The sequence below is a fragment of the Acanthopagrus latus genome, chromosome 16, assembly GCF_904848185.1.
Source record: "Acanthopagrus latus isolate v.2019 chromosome 16, fAcaLat1.1, whole genome shotgun sequence".
NCBI lineage: Eukaryota > Metazoa > Chordata > Actinopteri > Spariformes > Sparidae > Acanthopagrus > Acanthopagrus latus.
The window spans coordinates 5,590,257-5,607,195 of NC_051054.1; the positions used below are offsets into that span (position 1 = coordinate 5,590,257).

General features: G+C 43.3%; 2 protein-coding genes across 6 annotated transcripts in view; both read right to left on the reverse strand.

Annotated features, from left to right (window-relative positions):
* Positions 1 to 431: 431 nt before the first annotated feature.
* On the reverse strand, positions 432 to 6,463 carry LOC119034502 (cytochrome c oxidase assembly protein COX16 homolog, mitochondrial). The gene is made up of 5 exons (XM_037125576.1): positions 6,233 to 6,463; positions 5,843 to 6,054; positions 4,814 to 4,891; positions 2,675 to 2,743; positions 432 to 1,014 (listed from the first exon to the last, which is right to left on the reverse strand). The coding sequence occupies exons 2-5, from the start codon at positions 5,900 to 5,902 to the stop codon at positions 901 to 903; spliced, it is 321 nt and encodes a 106-aa protein (XP_036981471.1). The 5' UTR covers positions 5,903 to 6,054; positions 6,233 to 6,463; the 3' UTR covers positions 432 to 900.
* A 664-nt stretch (positions 6,464 to 7,127) lies between these two features.
* The window catches only part of actn1 (actinin, alpha 1), a 52,909-nt gene continuing 43,097 nt past the window's right edge, over positions 7,128 to 16,939 (reverse strand). For 2 of the 5 annotated variants that reach the window (XM_037125558.1, XM_037125557.1), the window contains exons 9-21: positions 16,803 to 16,895; positions 15,359 to 15,589; positions 15,079 to 15,226; positions 14,776 to 14,926; positions 14,385 to 14,493; positions 13,862 to 14,002; positions 13,535 to 13,717; positions 13,109 to 13,243; positions 12,612 to 12,791; positions 10,899 to 11,045; positions 9,174 to 9,254; positions 8,317 to 8,475; positions 7,128 to 7,733 (exon numbers count right to left, since the gene is read on the reverse strand). In XM_037125558.1, coding sequence (XP_036981453.1) covers positions 7,575 to 7,733; positions 8,317 to 8,475; positions 9,174 to 9,254; positions 10,899 to 11,045; positions 12,612 to 12,791; positions 13,109 to 13,243; positions 13,535 to 13,717; positions 13,862 to 14,002; positions 14,385 to 14,493; positions 14,776 to 14,926; positions 15,079 to 15,226; positions 15,359 to 15,589; positions 16,803 to 16,895 — 1,917 coding nt within the window. In that variant the 3' untranslated portion in view covers positions 7,128 to 7,574. Of the gene's footprint in view, positions 7,734 to 8,316; positions 8,476 to 8,757; positions 8,824 to 9,173; positions 9,255 to 10,898; positions 11,046 to 12,611; positions 12,792 to 13,108; positions 13,244 to 13,534; positions 13,718 to 13,861; positions 14,003 to 14,384; positions 14,494 to 14,775; positions 14,927 to 15,078; positions 15,227 to 15,358; positions 15,590 to 16,802; positions 16,896 to 16,939 lie in introns of all 5 variants that reach the window. The other 3 variants (XM_037125560.1, XM_037125559.1, XM_037125561.1) reach the window with 2 other exon arrangements.

A 16,939-nucleotide genomic window follows, 5' to 3' on the forward strand; every position in this document is an offset into this window, starting at 1 on the left:
CTGAGCAAAATCATAACATAAAAAAAAAAAGTGATTACAGAAAATGTATCCCCAGACATTTTCATACGGACCTGCAGAATATTCATCACATCCCATTTCACAGGCTGAATGAAGGAAACAGCACATGCATTATCCGTCAGTCACACAAACAATCCGGAGACTTACAGCGAAAAATCATGTTCTTTCGGTTTGTCGGATGAAAAAAGGCAAAAGGTAATACTATTTCCATTACAAACGTAATAAATCCACCGCATTGCAAAGTAATAACTGTCAGAGAAACAGATTACTGTCGAGACCCATAAAGCCTGAGGAAACGCTGGACTGTTGTGTTATTTATTCTTTCATACTTTCAACTGGTAAATCAATGCAGCGCAAAGACTCGCTGCGTCTACGAGCTTTTGTCAAAAACAAAATGAAAGTAAAAGTAACAATTTGGATCAATAGGACATAATTTATTGAGACATGGAAATCATACACTGATATATATTTTCTTCTCTGCTCTGTGAAGGCGCAGCAGGACGCAGATGTGCCACCTACTGGTTGTTGTTTTCATACAAACTCCTGATGATCACAATAAACTGCCAACAGGTGACTGCTTTATACTCCTGTGTATAAAACTATAAGTCTTTAAATTTAGGACTAACCTTGAACTTGTTTCAAGGTTTTGGGCAACATTTTAACCATCAGTACGCGACCACAACTTTTTTAGAGGAGCACATTTCCAAAGTTTAAAGTCAAACACAAGCAAAGATCAAACAAGGTGCATCCGTGCCCTGGAGGTGCAGCGCCTGAGGTCATCAGGTCTCAGTGGCATCTTTGCCACAGACTCCGTCCTCTCTCGTCTGCTCCGCCCTGCTGCAGTGTGTGTGTGCAGTCCGCTCCGCCTGTCATCCCTGGACCTCAGTCTTTCCTGTTCTGCCGGGCGCGCTGCTGCTCCTGGTACTCCTTGGAGTCCTCCCAGGGACGAGGACCTCGGATGTTCTTCCACTCGTCCAAGTTCGCCTCCTTCAACTTCTGCAGACGGGGCGAAAAAATAAACTCAATCAGGGCAACAAGTTTAAAAACAAGGTTTAATAACTTTTAAAACTTCAGACAAGATTAAACAGTGTTTCAGCATCAACTTTCTATCACCCCATATAAAGTCACAACTCTAAAATATCGCCTTTGTTTTAGATGTGGCTCAGATGAGGGAACATTTCCACGCTCCACTTGGCAGTGGCCGAAACTTCAGGGGATGAAAATCAAAAATAAATAAAGAGCTCTATGAATAAATCAATATGCCATTAAATCTTCAGTATATCTGGGGAGAAACCATTAAGATTCAAGTGTGAGTCCAACAAAGTGTGTTTTTTTTTGTGTAGGGAAATAAATAACACAAAATAGTCCCGTTCAATGCCAAACTGTTTGCGTGGAATATATCCAAAGATCTACAAACATTGAAGTAATGGACTTCTTCTAGTCAGGGGAGCTATTGTACTAGCTACTGTAAGAACCCGTCACTGAGGAGTAAAACATTTTGCAACCCTTTTTGGATCATATGGAAAACCTTCCCCCGCACCAGGTTGATTTATCATTGATGCGAGACGTTGCCGAGTCTCACCATGTTTTGTATTGTTTTGTGTGTTTTCTTTCTTTCATTGGGTCTATGAGATGTTCATTCTGATTCACTCTGCACCATCAATATGCTGTCTGTACATTGTGTAAAAGCAAAACACAATACTCCAACGCAGTGTTTGAAATCTGTACAGGAGTTTTCCAGTCTACAAGAGGTATCATGAGAGTAGAAAACAGGTTTGCGTGAACACAAAAACTCATTCTATACTCGATTTAGAATTCCATCTTAATTTACTTGACGTACTTTGAAATGTCCAGATGTGGAAGACTCTGAGCATCTGGTGTATCACACAGGTGAGACGACGCAGGAATTAATCTGTCAGTTTGTTTCTTCAGGGGCGGCATGTCGAGTGGTCGAGCGGCTTCAGCCCACCGTCCAGTTGTAAGTGATTAAATTATAACAACCTGTACACCGTCTTCAAATCTAAACATTACGTTTATATCGACTAGTTGCAGCATAAACAGTAAATATTGCCAATAAAGAGCCAAGTGATAAATAATGAGTTGTAAATCAGGCAGATTAACTTCACCACAACATGTTAAAGGCTGAGAAAATATGCGCCACGTGTTATATTACATTAAATACATAAAAAACAAAGGAACACTTAAATTGAAGGTGTTAAATATTAAGGACTCAGCTTGGAAAGCACCTTCACATTAGTGCTGAGCACTAAATACCCCAAATTGAGATCTGTGCAAGCCTTCTTGAATTATTTCTAAAAACAATTTGACCGGAGGCTGGAACACTCAAGCAAACACTTTCACAGTCCCAGTTTCCTCCTGAATATTTTAAATGATATAAACACGTGTGAAGTTTTCTTATGCAATCCTCCATGTTTTTTTTTTTTTTAACTTCTCTAACCTCCTAGCATGTGAGTTTTAGATATCTGGTGAAATGTGTTTTTCTACGGACAAAACTTCTGTTAAAAAAAGAGCATTTTCCTGACACCCTGTAGCACGTGTTGTTTACCGGCACCACTTTCTTGCAGAGCGACCACACAGTTAGTTTCCCTTATCTTCTCTCAACCCCCTCAGCGTCTCACAGCCCGTCTCTCCTTACCTCATACTCCTCCTCCAGTATGGATGACTGCTTCTGGACGTTCACTTTGGCCTCCAGCGACGGATCCAGCTGAGTGAGAGAGAGCGAGATTGGAGAAGAGGCTTTACTGAACAGAGCAGAACGTCTTGCATTCACAGCAACACAGAGGAAATGGAAACAAACCAAAGAGAGGAAAGGAAAAGATGTGGAGAGGATTGTTGTTCGAGATGAATGACGAATATTAAAACAGTGAGGTTTGCACAGTTGCAGCTTGTGACTGAAGCGGTGAGAGGCCCCTTCAGGCAGCAGCTCCTCCACCTCTTCTTTGTGCATTATGTCTTTAATGTTTAAACGATGACATCTGCAGAGGAGGTGAAGTAGCTCTCTAAAGACCGTTTGTCACCAGCGTCAAAGTTGAGTTCTCCAAACCTGAAGGGAAAATCCAAGTTAACCTGTTTGTGCTCTGTAAACGATTCTGCTTGATTTGGTATCAACAACTAGTAAAAACTGAAAAAAGTGATGTGTCAGAGGGTTTTTGGGGGGAGAGAAAGTCCACTGGAGCTATCCGGGTTTTTGCAATTCAAATTGATTTTGCCCGAGAATAGGACTGAAATGAATCCCATTCTGAATCATTACTTTTAATGAGTTCTAATATTTCATAGCTATAGCGCCGCAGTTGCTCGGCTGACTGATGAGTTTCATAGTTCCATGATTGATTTTTAATTAGACCTACATTCCTAAAGCAAATAAATAATATATAGAATATTTCGCAGCCTTCAGAGCAGGGAATTAATAGCTACAATAATTAGTGTGACACATGCTATAGAGCCTGAAACACACGAAAACCTGCACAGGGAGGACGAAAGGCCTTCAGGTTCATCTGTGCCTCCGGGCTAAATTAAACAGTCGACGAGAAAATGCTAATTAGATCATACAGTGACTTAACTCTGAGACGGTGCTTTTAATCATTTAAGTGGGCAAATATCTGTGAGAACAGAAATAATGAAATCGACCACCAAGGAAGGAACTGGAAGAGTGCTTTTGATCAAGTGCACTTTTTGACAAGTGTTTAGATATTCCACGCATTAAATTACATGTGCACACATGCACTGAGCAGCTGAGTTGAATCTTTGCTCCACAGGGTCTGAGAGGAGAGAGGAGAGAGGAGAGAGGACAGAGGAGAGAGGAGAGAGGAGAGAGGACAGAGGAGAGAGGAGAGAGGACAGAGGAGAGAGGAGAGAGGACAGAGGAGAGAGGAGAGAGGACAGAGGAGAGAGGAGAGAGGACAGAGGAGAGAGGAGAGAGGACAGAGGAGAGAGGACAGAGGAGAGAGGAGAGAGGAGAGCGGTTCAGCGTGCCGCAGGCCGCGTCAGACGGGAGCGAGCGGTGTGGGGGCAGCTGCTCAGGCACGGTGCCAGGGGCGACGAGGGCGCCTGCCTCCCCTCCACCCTGCCGCCGTCATCCACAGTCCAGTGCCGCCTCACATGGACAGTAATAAGAAAAGATGCCCCTGCCATCTGGCTCCTGCCCAGATGACGTGCGTCTGAGTAAAACAGCACAAAACAGCTACTTCCCCTCACAGCCAGCTCATCAGATTGTAATGGCTTCTAACAAAGAGCCGGTCTTCTGTCATTTTAATGAATTGTATCTGTCAGTTAATGAATTATTAGAGCTTGTTCGTACTTCTTGCTCTTGTATTGATGGGTTAGAAAAGCCCGACAGTGCTGTGTGGCTGCAGTGCGTAAAATGATGGATGGACAATGTTTCTCATCAAGATGCTTTATAAATACAATTATAAATAAGCCTAAAATCAGCTACACTGAACAGAGAGATTCCAGCCTCACGGATACTGAAACGTGCCAATTTTACTCTGCTCTGTTGGTAGAAATTATGATTCACACTTGCAGTTATGTGTCTAACCACTGAGGGGAGTCATTGCACGCTGAACAAAAGTTTAAAAACAATTTCATAAAATATTACGCACTGACAGATACAAAACTTGATATGACATTGAAATATATATTTTTTAATTGACCCACCACATATGGTAGAATTCAATGCTGTAAATACTGGTATGATAACTGTCAACGTTCATACCACATTACACCTTGACGCTGGAATATTAAAAGTGTGTCGTGTAAAAATGATTCTACAACAAACCTTTTTTCGAATCTTCTGCTCGTCATACCGAAGTTGTGTAAACTCTTTCAGGCCAAAGGAACCTCCAACTACGAGCAACTGAAAACATATTTGAAAAAAACATAATGTTACTTAACTTAATCCTAAATACCGATGTCAAGGCAGTGAAGAGCATTTGCTACAATAAAATGTTGGAGGGTGCTTGTTTGGAACAATAGACACATCACAGTTACATTTGTTCCCAGCTGACCTTGATACATTTTACAAATAAGCATTTGATTCAATTTAATTCAACACTGTTGCAAATTACAGTACAGCCTCTAATATGACCATAAAGTTGAAAAACACCTCCCTAAAACACACTCTTCATGAAGGCTGAAACTTGCAGCTTCCAGCTTTAAGCATTTAAGGGAAACTTTAAAGCACAACTTGAACAACCAGTTCTCTCTTATACAGTATATCAACACATCATAGTTAAAGCCTTAACACTGTTTTTTAGATGTTGGAAACGTATATTTTATTCAATATAAGCAATAGAGAAAGATGATTCCATTGCATTTCCTCCTTTTACACCATGTGCTTATTTAAAACCACTACATTTACACTTGTCAAACCTGGCCTTGGTTAACAAGTGGACAAATTTGATACACAGCTTCAGATTTGTGAAATCCCCTAATCTCTATAAAAGACGACACAAAAAGGCCGAATTTACCAATCTAGATCACAGTGAAGCAGCTCTACAAAAACCACTTGTCAGATCTGGACTACATTAAACCAGACAAGCTAAAGACTGTTTAAAACCCGATTTGGGGTTCGGGAAACATTTATTATATTATGGAAATAGGGGGGAAAAAGTCTCACTAGTGTCACAAATGGTAATACTCAAAGCTAGTTATTGATGGGCGATCACTTAAAACACTTAATTATCATGAGCAGACTGACAAAATACTAACCTTTAGCAGCCTTATGTATCCTGCACTTGCTAGCTAAAGTGTTTGCTAACACAGCTAATCAACGCTCAATAAACACTTTAACATTAAAGTTACTTACGAGCATGGGGACTCCATATCTAACTGTTTTGTTTCTCTGCATCGCCCTTATGTTAAACATGGCTTTTCTTTTCAGCTACAAGTCCATTTTACTGGTAACACCACCGAGCAGGTCACAGCTCGGAGGCGTTTCCTGAACAGGTCCGACGCTTAAACTGTCCGTAGAGCTGTCGAGACACGAAGGTTCCGGTGTGTGTTCGTCGAAGTAGAATGCTTTAATGACGAGAATTAAAATTGAAATTAGAATTAATGTTAAGAAGGCATTAATTACTTTCTAAATTTGAAATAAATTGTTAATTTGCACTAATTTGCTTTAATACTTATTAAAGTGTATATTAATTAATCTGTTGTTTATGTCCACATTTTTTGTCTATTTTAGTTATTCACTTACCTTTTGAAAATGTTTATATGTAACTGAAGAATGAATGTTTTAATGTTTATCAAGCCAGTTTTATTTTGAAGGTTTCTGGAGGTTTCAGTACTCCAAAGGTAGATGTTGTAATGTTACTGAAAGGGTTTGTGTCAAAACCTCTGTTGTTGTTGATTTCATCTTGTCTTCTCTTGTCTCATCTTTAAAAGCTACAAGGAAACTTCTCTTCTGATTCTTCATAAACTGACCTGTTGACAGGCATCAAGAATAACAATATGAATCAATTTAAATAGCCAGTCCTCTGGCTTATGTGTTGTTTATGTAGGTCAGATCAGCCTCAATCTGAGACAGGGTTTTTTTTTTTTTTAACATTTTGAGTGTTTTCCAACTGTCTCTGCAGCTGCTGGTTTCATAGAACACACCTCTCTGTTGGCTCTATCAGGTGTTTTCACTTAATTTGTCTCATTACAGCTTTTCACAGCACTTTGCCTGAGCTCAGGACAAGTGCTGCACCTGAATGACATCAGGTTTGTTTTTTTTGTTTTTTTTAGGGCTGAACCAACACTGGATTACCAAAGGGCAAAACTGGCTACTACTAATGGGCCCCAGCCCTCCAGCGGCAGCTTCATATAAGACCAATTTAAGAAAACAAAACTCCTGAACAGAACAAAAGTCCTGAACTGATTAATAAAGCCCCTACAGATATCACTCAGAAGAAGGTAAACAACTTTTATACTTAACGATGCTCCACCAGCTCCTCCACTTCTCTTCATGCAGGTCATCTCTAACCTAACGTGGGAGTATTTAGGCCAACATAATCATTTTATGTTTTATGATGAAGACATCATAACTGTAATGATGAATCCATGAAGAGCATGAGTGATCCCTGTGGCAAACAGAGAATAAGAAGAGAACGTACAGCAATTTTTCTTTATTACAATTTTCGTCTCTTATTTTCAATCAGGTGAAGAAAAATACCTTTTTTTGTTCAGTATAATAAAATATGTTAACTTTATTCATTTTATGAAGAAAAACAATGACAACAAGAAAATAAAAACAGAAACATACATTTTTTTTTTCTCTCTCCCTCTTTGTAAACCTGGAGAGCTGCTGCTGCATTGCGTGGGAAGCAAATACAACGTAGACAGAGTGTGAGGGAGCAGGGAGGAGGCTGGAGAGGTTTGGGGGGGAGGGAGGAGGAGAAGGAGGACACAGAGGATAGTGACAAAAAGATAAGGCCAGAGACATACAAAAAATGAGCATAGTAGGACAGGAGTGTGGTGGAGGGGCAGTTGGAGGACGTGGCGGTGATCAGAGCAGGTAGGCTGGTGGTCCCGAGTCAGGACGACTGACGACAGAGTGTTCAGAGGTCGCTCTCTCCGTACAGAGCGGTAGAGAACGACATGTAGTCGAGGGCTCCGGGCACGCCGTCGGGGCCGGTGTAAGGGGCCATGCGGGCTATGCAGTACTCCGCCTGGTCCGGAGGCAGCTCTCGGCGCAGCTCGTCGGCTAAAATGTAGTTCTGTCGAGGGGTAGAACAATAACGTTACGTTTTAGGTTAGAATAGCAGCTGAAAGCATTAAAAAGATTCTGTAATGTGAAATCGAGCTGACAGGAGAAATTCAACAGGTAACAAGGAAAAGAAGTCTGACGAGGTATTCATGCGTGTCTCAATTTGCCAGTTGAAGGATTTTTTAAGGATTTACGTGCCCCCTTTTTCTGGTGGTTTCTGGCTCAGAAGTTCCCTGATTTAAACAGACTACTTAGTCAAGTCTTTAAACCTGCATTAACTAATTGTTTGGCCACTTACAGGCAGTGGAAACACAATACTGACAACACCTTCAAGGTTGATTTGACAAACCTTTTACCTATTAACACATCCTGCAGTGCATTTTATTCCTGTTCCTACTATTTACTAATTATTTTGGAAATTAAAGACTGGAACTGTAGAGTTATATTTGACAGAAGATGAGCAACTCCTCTCACATGCTTTTATTCGCTTCAAATCTGCTGCCTTCTTTCTGTATTTGTATTTTCACTTCTTCACATTTTTTTATCCCTCCCTTGTTACTCTACTTTAATGGTATTAAAGCAAGATGTCGTACCTTATCCCCTGCCAAGACTTTGAAGGAGGCCATCACTTGGTCGGCAGTGTCCGTGTCGGCCGTCTCGCGGGACATGAAGTCGATGAAGGCCTGGAAGGTGACGATGCCCATCCGGTTTGGGTCCACTATGCTCATGATGCGGGAGAACTCGTTCTCACCCTGAAGGCAACAGAGAAGAACTGTGAAACTCACAGCCAGCAACAGGCCTTCTTCTGTCCATTCGTTAGCATTAATATGTGTAACTTAAGAGAGTTTAAATGAATCTAAGTGCTGTATGACTTTCAAATTCTAACACGTTCATTTAACGGAGCTTTATGGAAAGTAAACCATCTAGAAATCATTAAAAAAAAATAACACAGTCAAGGTTACATCTATTCATTACCACTTCTGTTAATCACACACAAACAAATGTTGATGCTTGAAGAGTGCTCATGGTTTTACCAGGTTGTAACCAATGGAGATAAGGCAGGTTTTGAAGTCTTCAGCATCCATGATTCCTGATCTCTTCTACAAGGTCAGCGACAGACAAACAGGGAAGGGAGGAGGAGGAGGAGGAGGAGGAGGAGGAGGAGGAGGAGGAGGAGGAGGAGAGGAAAGAGGTAGGGGTGGCAGGGATAGTGGAGGGAAACCATTGGGAGAGTAAAGGAGGAACAAAGTGTAGAATTAAGGAAGAAACCGCAACAATCCACAAAAACGGATGTTGGAAGGCGTCACAAAGGGAGTTTAGGCAAGAGGGATCCGTAGTAAAGGTGGGAATAAAGGGAGGATAGAAATACAAGAGGGGAAAAAGACCAAAAGGAAAAAAAAAAGAAACCAGTTAAACTTCTCGCAGCGGGGGAGGAGCTACGATTAAGTACCTGTGCATCGTTGGCGATATCGAAGCCCAGGCTGATCAGGCAGGCCTTGAACTCCTCCGCGCCCAGAGTGCCCGAGTGGTCCTGGGGTGTGGGAGGCCAGTGCCAGGCGAGGCGTCGGGGGGCCATGCAGCAACACATACAGCGGTGTCAGTGACGGTGAAGGGGGGTGGATGAGGTGGGACGAGGAGGTGGGTGAGGTGGTGTTGGAGGGTGGGGGGAGGGAGTGCACCATGCACGGGTGGGTAAAAAGGAGTTGAGGGGAGTGAAGGGAGAGGGCCATGCACGAGATAGAGAACAGAGAACACAGTGCATATTCATTAGGATCTGGCAGGTGAACACACGGTGGCAGCAGTGCTGCCATGCTGTGCGAGGGCATTCAGAGGCGTTAATGTGCAGTGTGGCAGGCAGACTACGGGGCCCTGTGGTGGGTTATTCAGATCAACGATGGCACACGTACGTAACATCACAGAATATACTTCTCTTAAAAGGCAAAAGGCTCTCTTTACCTTTTCTATGCAGCATCAAAGCAAAATACACTTCAAACATTTACAGATTCATTTGTTTCACTCATAAACTGATTTAACGTTGAGCACACAGTCCCGAGCTGCACCTAATGATTATTATTATCTTCCGCATCAGCATACATTGTTTTTTTACTCTTTAATCAACTAATGCCAGCACTGGTACGGTCTACAAACTAATATGATACCAACTAAATTCATCCCAATCAAACCAAAGTCAAACTGAAAAGAAAAATGACTCCTTCCTCTAAATCTGTTGTAGCTCGACGCTCCTCACACTCACACCTCCTACCACAAGTCGAGCTGAGAGCCTCACTCGAGGAGCCTTAATCCTCACAAAATATGGAACAGAAGCACAAGTTCAGGTCCACAGTTGGCGTCCCGCGGTCTCTGATCACCGACCTGAAGTATTGATTAACAATAGGGCAACTGTGGAAAAATGCATGAGGTAATGGTTGGAGTCAGCGGGAGAGCTGGGGTGAGGAGAGGGGGGAGGAGGAGAGGGAGCTAAATAAAAACTCATCCATAATTGGTGCTGTTCGTGACACGTTGAGCCCCAGTGTAAACACTAAGTCCTGGAGGCAGGAGGGGGCGAAGACGGCAGGTTTTATAGAAACAGCCTTCAATGGTGAGATACTCTGAGGTGTAAAATAGAGCCTACATTTATATTCTACCTGCTCTGAATTTAATGTTGACCCAAACTAAGACGTTCTTTGTCACTTTCCTCGACTTAACGTCTCTTTCCAACCAGGCGATGAGGGTCAGTGCACATCCCGATGCATCTCACTCACAAACCGTACACTCTGTTAAAGGATCGTTAGAAGTTTGCCGTTAACCAACTAGCCTCAGGCAGCATCACCCAGAAAACGCCATGTTCTCACCTTCACGTCTTTGCTTTGTTGAGTCACTCTGAATGCATAAAAGACAAACGTGTGACTCTGCATGAAGTAGGGAAATACACATGTTCACTTTCTCGCTGAGCGTTAGATGAGAAGACTGACTCATCTAACTCTCTGCAACATATTTCCCAGAAGTCAAATTATACCTTCACCAGCAAATAACCTTCCTGTCCACGTCCCCATCTCGCGTCACAGCGCGCATCTTTGCCGTGGGCCGAATCCAAACAGCTGTCTGTGTTTGAGCGGCGGACCACCTACAAACCCCTCTCCTGGTCTCTGTGCCTGCGTGGTGATTCGGTACTGACCCTGTCAAAGTGGTTGAAGGAAGCCCGGAACTCGTTGAGCTGCTCCTGGCTGATGCCCTTGGCGTCTCGCGTCAAGATCTGGTTCTCGATTTCATTGATGGTGCGGGCGATGGTGGTGAGTAGCTGCTCCCAGCCCACGCGGATGTGCTGCAGAGAAAAAAAAAGAGACACGAAAGGCCGAAGAAGTTAAGGGAAGAGACGGACAGAGGAAGAGTCTCAGGGGGATTTGTTTTCGCTGAGCTTTAGCCTCGGGTTGTTGTGAACAAACCTGCACAGAGGATAAGTTTTACTGCGTCAGGAAAATGCAGAAATCGCTGACATTTAACAGTCTCAAGTGGAAGCTGATGTTATAAGACATTTTAATTTGAATGCTTTGATTAAACACAGACTGGTCTCGGGCTGTTCTCATGTTGTGTCTCTGAAAGCCTCCGAAAGCCTCGACTTCGAGCAAAACATTTGTTTTTTATTACCTTTTAATATTCAGGGAGTGCAACAAAGAGCAATGCTTTTTTTTCATGAATAACAACCAGTCCAGTCTGCCGGCTATAGAGCAGCTTCACCGGAGCGGTTTAAGGGCCTTGTTCAAGGGCTTGGATATAAATTGTCATAACTTTAACCCAATAGACCTATCAGATTTGTGTGAGAAGTTGTCATAATTATCAAATAATTCTTGAGAAATGGTCAAAAATGTGTTTTGTGTGGCGTCACAGTGACCACATCCTGCATCCTTCAGTCAAAGTGAACGTTTGCGCCAAATTTGAGGAACTTCCCTTGACATATTGCGTTCACGAGAATGGGACAGACAGACGAACGGGGAGAAATCTGAAAACATTACGCCTCCAGCCATGTCTATTTTCTGGAATGGAGCCTATAAAATAATGGTGACAGACTGGCCAAGCTGAAAGTAGTAAAAACATCCTGACACAAAGGCAATAAAATCCTACAAGTCTGAAAAAACTGACAACATATTGATAAAAAGAGAAAAAAGTGACCCAAACCACTTTTTACTCTGCAGTGAAACAGTGTCGTACAGCTGAACGCCTGTCTAGTGATTTATTCTTTGGGCACATTGTGACGCAGGGTACTTGTGACTAAAACTGTTCAGGAATCAGTGATCTAAACTCTTCTTCTGCCTGGGTAATGAATTAGTCTTACACTGTATACACCAAAATAGAAGGAGATTTAAAAATGCAAAAGATGCAGACTAAATAACTGCATAAACACATTAGCAAATTTGGCACTTACACTTTAAATCTGCTCCTGTCTCTGTCTAAACGCTTCGCACAGAAGCCGATTCTAGACACACTCCCACATAATGGCTTTGAAAATGGGTCAGTCGATGTGCAGAATCTCAATAACAAGACTCACATGAATTATTGTGTCCCGTAAAAATAATTCTTGGCAGGCGGGGGGGTTGTAGTTTCTTCCAGCACTTGGCCCGATGAGCCAGAAAGTTAATTATGTGCACTGGCGGACTGGATGGTGGATTCCAACGTCAAAAAAGTTCAGTATTAAACTGCCTGAGACTTCGCTGTGGCCGTTCAAACCTCCTGCCAGCCTCTGCTTTGTTCTCAGCAGCGAACCACAACCATCTGACACTGACTTGAATTTCACCGAAAGGTCAGACGTGAAGGCAGAAGTATTCATCAGACATGAAGCAGAAATAATCTGCCTTTTCTGTGTCGTGAGTGTCTGCAGGTTTGTTTTTTTTACCTCCATGGTGTAGTTGGTGTGTTTGTTGTCAAAGATGAGAGCTTCCTGAATGAGCTGGTGGTCTCCCTCCAGCTGGTCGATCTTTGGCTTGTAGTTGACGATGCTCTTCTCGTACTGGCGTAGGTGCGTCAGCTGGTCCTCCAGGGTGCCGTGCATCTCGATTGAGATGCGGCCGATCTCCTGCAGAGTCACACGCGCAGGTTACGACGGTTTATAAATGTTCTTGACATATCAGTGACCGTGAGAGAAAGAGTAAAAATCATCCTGAAGCTGGAGTCAGAAAGTTTTACCATGTCTTATTTTAAACTCGGGGCATATTAAACTCTGGACTGGCGAGGATTAAATGTCAGTTCGAGACAGAGCTCAACACAAAAAGGCACTCAAACTACAGACACAAACTAAATTACACACTACTGTACTGACAGTGCGGCTCAGCGCTCGACCCCACACTGCCCTCACTCTGAACTTGTAACGTGGTCATTTCTGCTCGCACTGACCTCCATCTTGGTCTGGATCCAGGGCCCGATGACGTTGGCCTGGTTGGCAAACTGTCGGCGCAGACGCTCGTTGTTCTGCTGCCGGGCGTGTTCCTCGATCAGGGCCTGGTCGCGCTGAGGCACCAGCTGCCTGACCTGCAGCAGGAAGAGAGTCACAGAAAACATAAATGTGTTTATACACCTTGATGTGATGATAATGAAGACAGAGACAGCTTCCTTTAAAAATATGAAATTGTGGTCAAACATATCAACGATAAACTTTAGAAAATTAGAGATTCGTATTCGAACTTTGGGGCTGCAACCTCTTAGAGAGGATGTGGAATATGGGAGGTAACTATAAACCTACCACCAGTCTCAGAAATTGGCATGTTAGAGATCTTCCTCGTTTAAAAGCTGTGTATTTCCCTGGTCTTCATTTTCAATTACCTTGTCCCATTTGGCGTTAATCTCCTGTGGGTTGATGGTGGTGTAGGGGTTGGTGCCGGCCATATTCACGTGATAGGTCTGCACAATCTTGGCGATCTCGTTGTGGATGCCCAGGATGGCCTGGCGCTCCTTGTCGGCCTCTGGCAGCGTGGCTTTGAACTGCTCGTGGGCCGTGCTTAATCCCTGCGTCGCAAACACAAAAACACATGAAATGAAACTTTCAGCAACATGATTTTATCTTAAAAAACACCCAACGCCTACTGCTACTGAGTCCGCCTTAAAGCACAGTGACGCTCCTCTTTTCATACCCGTCCTCGCTGTGCTCACCTGGATTTCTTCGATGGTGTGGACGATAAAAGTGTCCTGCAGGTCCTCCATGGCGCCCTCCATCCAGTTGTTGAATGGAGCCGCTCTTTTGGCAAACTCAAGGTACAGTTGGTCGATGGTTTCAAGCAGCTTCTCGGTTCTCTGTGGAGCATTAAAAGAAAAAGGTTACTGGACAAATTCACAGGTGTTTCATTGACCCACAACGTCAAAGTTAGAGGATTCATTCATTTTGTGATGGATTTAGGATCATGTTCTTCAAATAAAAACTCCCAAATCTCCAAACTTTAAAGGATTTTCAGGCACAGCAGGAATCCTGAAAATCTCCCTTTGCGGGCTCTCACTGTGACGGAGAACACTTTCATGTCCAAATATCTAATTATCTCTGCTCCAAGAACGACAGAGGGAACTTTAAAAACAGGGATAACAAAGTGAGCGACTTTAGAGGGGGAGGCATTTGACTCCTCGCTCACTCGTTCATTATTATTCTCTCGGGGTTTATTTCCCCCCTTTAAACTCGTCTCACCTGCAAAGCCTCGCTGCGTTTCTGGGTCAGAGCTCCCAGCGCGTCCCACTGGTCACAGATCCGCTGGCAGCGAGCGTTTACACTGGGGGAGTCGTAGTAGTCCAGCTCACTGGAGCGCGAAGAGACGAGGGAACAAGAGACTCATTATAATTATCTGCATCACGGCGGTTTGAATTTACATTATTCACTTAGGCTGTTAGCTGTTTTTAACCATTGTCGCACTTAAATGCCTTTGCGATTCAGCTGTGTCTTTGTCTGTCAGTTTCTTTGTGTCTTTTTTTGTGTGAATGTGTTTAAAAGGTTGTTTTTTCTTTTCTCTTAATATCAGCAGAAGAGTAACACAAAGTGAGATAGAGAGACGATCAGTGTAACCATGGAAGAGGAGGGTTACTTTAACTCCTGTGCGATGGCAGCGATCTGCTCCACGCGGTCCTGGTGTGCAGCCAGGTCGCTCTCGAAGGCCTCGTGTTTCTTCAGCAGGGCCTTGATCTCCGACAGAGAGGCCGTCTCATAGTCGCGCTTCTGCAGCATTTCCTCCTTACCTGCAGGGGGAGACACAGAGAACACACTCAAGTTGACATAAGAAAACAAAAAAAAAAACGCCTCTGAAATCTACGAAGTGACATTTCTGTGGCGCTGCATGCTTTATATTCAGACGGTGAGTATTTCTCAGCTCCTCTCCAGCGCTCAGCACCTTCAGTCCAGGCTTCATGGATGGCTGCTTTCTGGCGGAATTTCTCTGCCAGGTGATCGAGTCTTTCCAGCCTGCGAATCTCATTGAGGAGCCACTCTTCGTAGCCTTTCTCTGCTCCCTCTAGATTTCCCCATGCGTTGTTAATGTCCTGTAAGAGGCAAAGAGGAATGCTTGAGAGTTGTTATCACAAACTGTGATGCCACAGATTTCAAACTTTTCTTCAGGAACTTTGAGATCCTTGTGTGCGAGTTTGTTCTTTTCACAAGTTGTCGTGACTTACCGAGACCATCTTTCCCTCCGAGGGCATGAAGGCGGGCCTGTTGCTGAGCCTCAGCTTGGTCTGCAGGGTGTTGAAGTTGATCTCCAGCTGGCACTTCTCCTGCACTTTGGGCGGCTTGTGGAGGCGGCGGTAGTCTCGGAAGTCCTCCAGCTTCTGCTGCATGGCCTGCATGGTGTTCTCGGGCAGGCGGTTCTCCAGCCAGGGGATGGTGCGACGGATCCACTCCAACAGCTGGCGTGTTTGTGGTGGTGGTGTGTGGGCAAAGTGTGCGTGTTTTGAAGGGTGAGAGTAAAAGAAAAGGGATGGAAGAGAAACAAGCAGCATCCAAGGGAAGGAAAATGGAGAACCGTGCAAATAAAAGGAAAAAGGAAGAAGGAATAAATGAGGTGTGGTAGATGTGATTGATGTGTGTCAGCAGAGGAAGATAAAGGTTGAGATAATTGGTTAGCTGATTGTTTTGTTGTTCATTTCTTGCAGCCAAAAGTAACTTTAAAGAGCATTTCATGTCTGATTTCAAGGACTATACCTGTGTTTTTGCATGTTTTAATCCATTTAGTACAGTTCACTAAGGATACACTGCAAAATTTTGGATCTTACAAAGTATGTTTGTCTGACTTCTGGACAATAATAACATTAATATAATATAGCAGCAGATATCGATATACATTATCTGTGACAGACAATTAGCTTCACCTCAAATGCTGTTTTCAAGGAAATGTGTGTATAAAAATGAAATTCTCAATTGCTTTTAAAAGGTAATACTGTATATAATATTTAAAATGTACTTTTCATCTTATAGTTACATTTGTTTTGAATTACAACAATGCTACCTTAAAGTACTGTTGGTGCATTCAAGTGCTCACTCTGGACGACTTTTCAAAACAAAAGCGTTCAGTTGCAGTCATAACTTTTAGGATGTGACACAAAATCTAAGACAAAGATTAAAAGATAATTACTGAGGTTTAAACTAATGATCGCTCTCATAACCAAACAAATTGAAGGATATTTTCTCATTTTTTTGATTGATTGTTTGTACTAAAAATGCAAGAAAATACAAACAGAAAATGTTGTCACCATCAAATATTTTCCATCTGTAATCCATGAATCACTTAAATGATTCACTTAATTTCCTTTCTTTGTTGTAAATGAGCAAAAACATGCAAAAACACACTGAGATCACTAGTGAGGTTCTGTTTAAATGGTTTAGCCTCAGTGTCTGTCTCTGTATCTCCATCGATCTACCCTGTTTGTGGTCCTGACCCTGCACCTGCACCTGCACCTGAACCTGCACCTGCACCTGCACCTGCACCTGAACCTGCACCTGCACCTGAACCGAGCACAAACATCCCCCGGGGGGAGCAGGGAGGCGAGGGAGCAGCTTCAAAAGGAGAACAGGGAGACGGGAGGGGTCAGTTATAGGGGAAAATAATCGGGGTGTGCTCACATCACTGGCCAGCTTCTCATAGTCCTCCATCAGCTGCTCGTTCTCTTGGTTGACGGCCAGCACCTTGCAGATCCTGTTGGCCGCTGTCTCCGCCTGGAGGACGAGGACGAGGGGAGAAAAGGTGTGAGACCAGAGCC